This window comes from Sphaeroforma arctica (genome assembly GCF_001186125.1).
Source record: "Sphaeroforma arctica JP610 unplaced genomic scaffold supercont1.5713, whole genome shotgun sequence".
Taxonomy (NCBI): Eukaryota; class Ichthyosporea; order Ichthyophonida; genus Sphaeroforma; species Sphaeroforma arctica.
The window spans coordinates 1-1,872 of record NW_014034845.1 but is presented as its reverse complement, the minus strand read 5'-3'; the positions used below and the strand labels follow the sequence as shown (position 1 = coordinate 1,872).

At 38.1% G+C, this 1,872-nt stretch overlaps 1 protein-coding gene across 1 annotated transcript; it reads left to right on the top strand.

Annotated features, from left to right (window-relative positions):
* Nucleotides 1–22: 22 nt before the first annotated feature.
* On the top strand, nt 23–1,598 carry SARC_15170 (hypothetical protein; the record flags this gene model as incomplete). Its single annotated transcript, XM_014290704.1, has 3 exons — nt 23–163; nt 1,044–1,152; nt 1,458–1,598. Coding segments are annotated over 3 exons (391 nt in total), but the record flags the coding sequence as incomplete, so codon positions are not given.
* Between the last annotated feature and the right edge of the window lie 274 nt (nt 1,599–1,872).

Below are 1,872 nucleotides of genomic sequence, written 5' to 3'. Positions count from 1 at the left end.
TATAAATATTGTGTACATATCAATGTATGGGCGCACAAACTTCTATATCTATTATATTTCGGTAATCCAGCAAACAGGGGTAGGGCCGGGGAAAGGCTATTCACTCAATGTTCCCTTAAGGAGTTGGATCAATGATGAGGAGTACGAAGGCTTGTTCCAGAAGGTATGTGGCAGGGCTTTAAGGTGCACAGGTTTTAGGGTTTTGATAGCAAGTGTGAGAGCTGATTGGAATCTAATACGCACAAATGTATCCGATGGATAGTCTCAGTTGTGACAATATTTGCATACGACAGTGATGGTCAACGTCCTACTTTATAATATATATATATATATTTATATATTATATATATATATATTCATATATATATATATTCATATATATATATATATATATATATATACGCTTTGTTGACAAGAATGTATTTTTCTAACGTCCAACGAACAGCTACGCTTCCTAATGTGAAGTCATGAGTTACACAATTAGGTATATCCCGTATTGAGCACACACCGGGTACCTTCTACATTGAAAGGTGTGACATCGATAGCTATAGAGTATTCTGTTGCAGTACATTCATTCACCAATGCCCAACGAATGGGACACTCAAGTGTTGTGCATATTGAGGAATACTCAATGAAGGCTAAACTCTAAAACCTTATAACCCTAAACCCTAAAAACATACAGCAGGAGTGTTAAATAAAGATACACATTCAATACACCAGCTTTAGTACTCAGAAGAGTTTAGGCTTTTAGGGTTTAGACATTCAACATGTCTTTTTGGAGTGCGGGCATTGATGGGAACATTTAGCTGTTTTTAGCATTTAGTATTTTGCCTTGAAAAGATGTTAACGTTTGACCATTTTTTCACATTTAACATCTTACTTTGGAAAGTGGGTTTTGATGTTATAATTTTTACCAATTCTAACATTTAACTTTGGAGTGAGGGTATTGTTGTTTAATTTTTAGCTTTTTATAGTTTAACATTAATTATTTTACTTTGAAGTGCGGGTATTGGTGGTGTTAAAATTTGACCTTTTAACCTCAGGTGGTAGGGGCTGCGGTGGCTAAGTACAAACCAGAAGCCATTGTCATGCAATGTGGCGCAGATTCATTAGCCAGAGACAAACTGGGAGAGTTCAATCTGTCATCACAAGGTTAGTGTATGTAGTGTGTTAGTGCCAGTTTTGACATCTTCAGTCCTGATTTATGAGATATTGGTGGGGAATATAGGGAAAAGCTGTGTGAATAGCAATTTTATGACCTTCAGTTCAGCCTGATTTGTTGAATACTGGCTCTGCATTGGATTGTTTTCTTTCTGCGTTAGGGATTGATTTAGGGTTCGAGGGTCTTAAAGCATGAACATCACCACATACTGACACCTGTCATTTTATTCAATTAACACCTGTCATTGTGTCTTATTGACACCTGTCATTGCCCTACTCGCGTCATCCTCCTGTAGGTCATGCGGACTGTGTTCGCTATGTCAAGGCTTTCTGTCTGCCGCTGCTGCTTCTGGGTGGTGGTGGTTATACCATTGAGAATGTGGCCAGGTGTTGGGCCTTAGAGACGGCTGTGGCTGTTGGTGTTGAGATCAGTGCAGGTGTGTGTGGCTGTGCATGTGTGTGCGATGTATGTCTGCATTGTGGGGTGAAACGTGCGGATGCTTTCTATACTTACTTGTATGTGTGTTTGTATGTGTGTTTGTAGGTGTAAGAGAATGTGTATGTGTATGTTTAAGTGTATGTACATGTGTATGTGTATGTGTATGTGTGTGTGTGTGTATGTGTATATGTGTATATATATGTGTGTATGTATGTGTATGTGTATGTTTAAAAGATTTTATGTGTATGTGTATGTGTAGCAGATATAATACC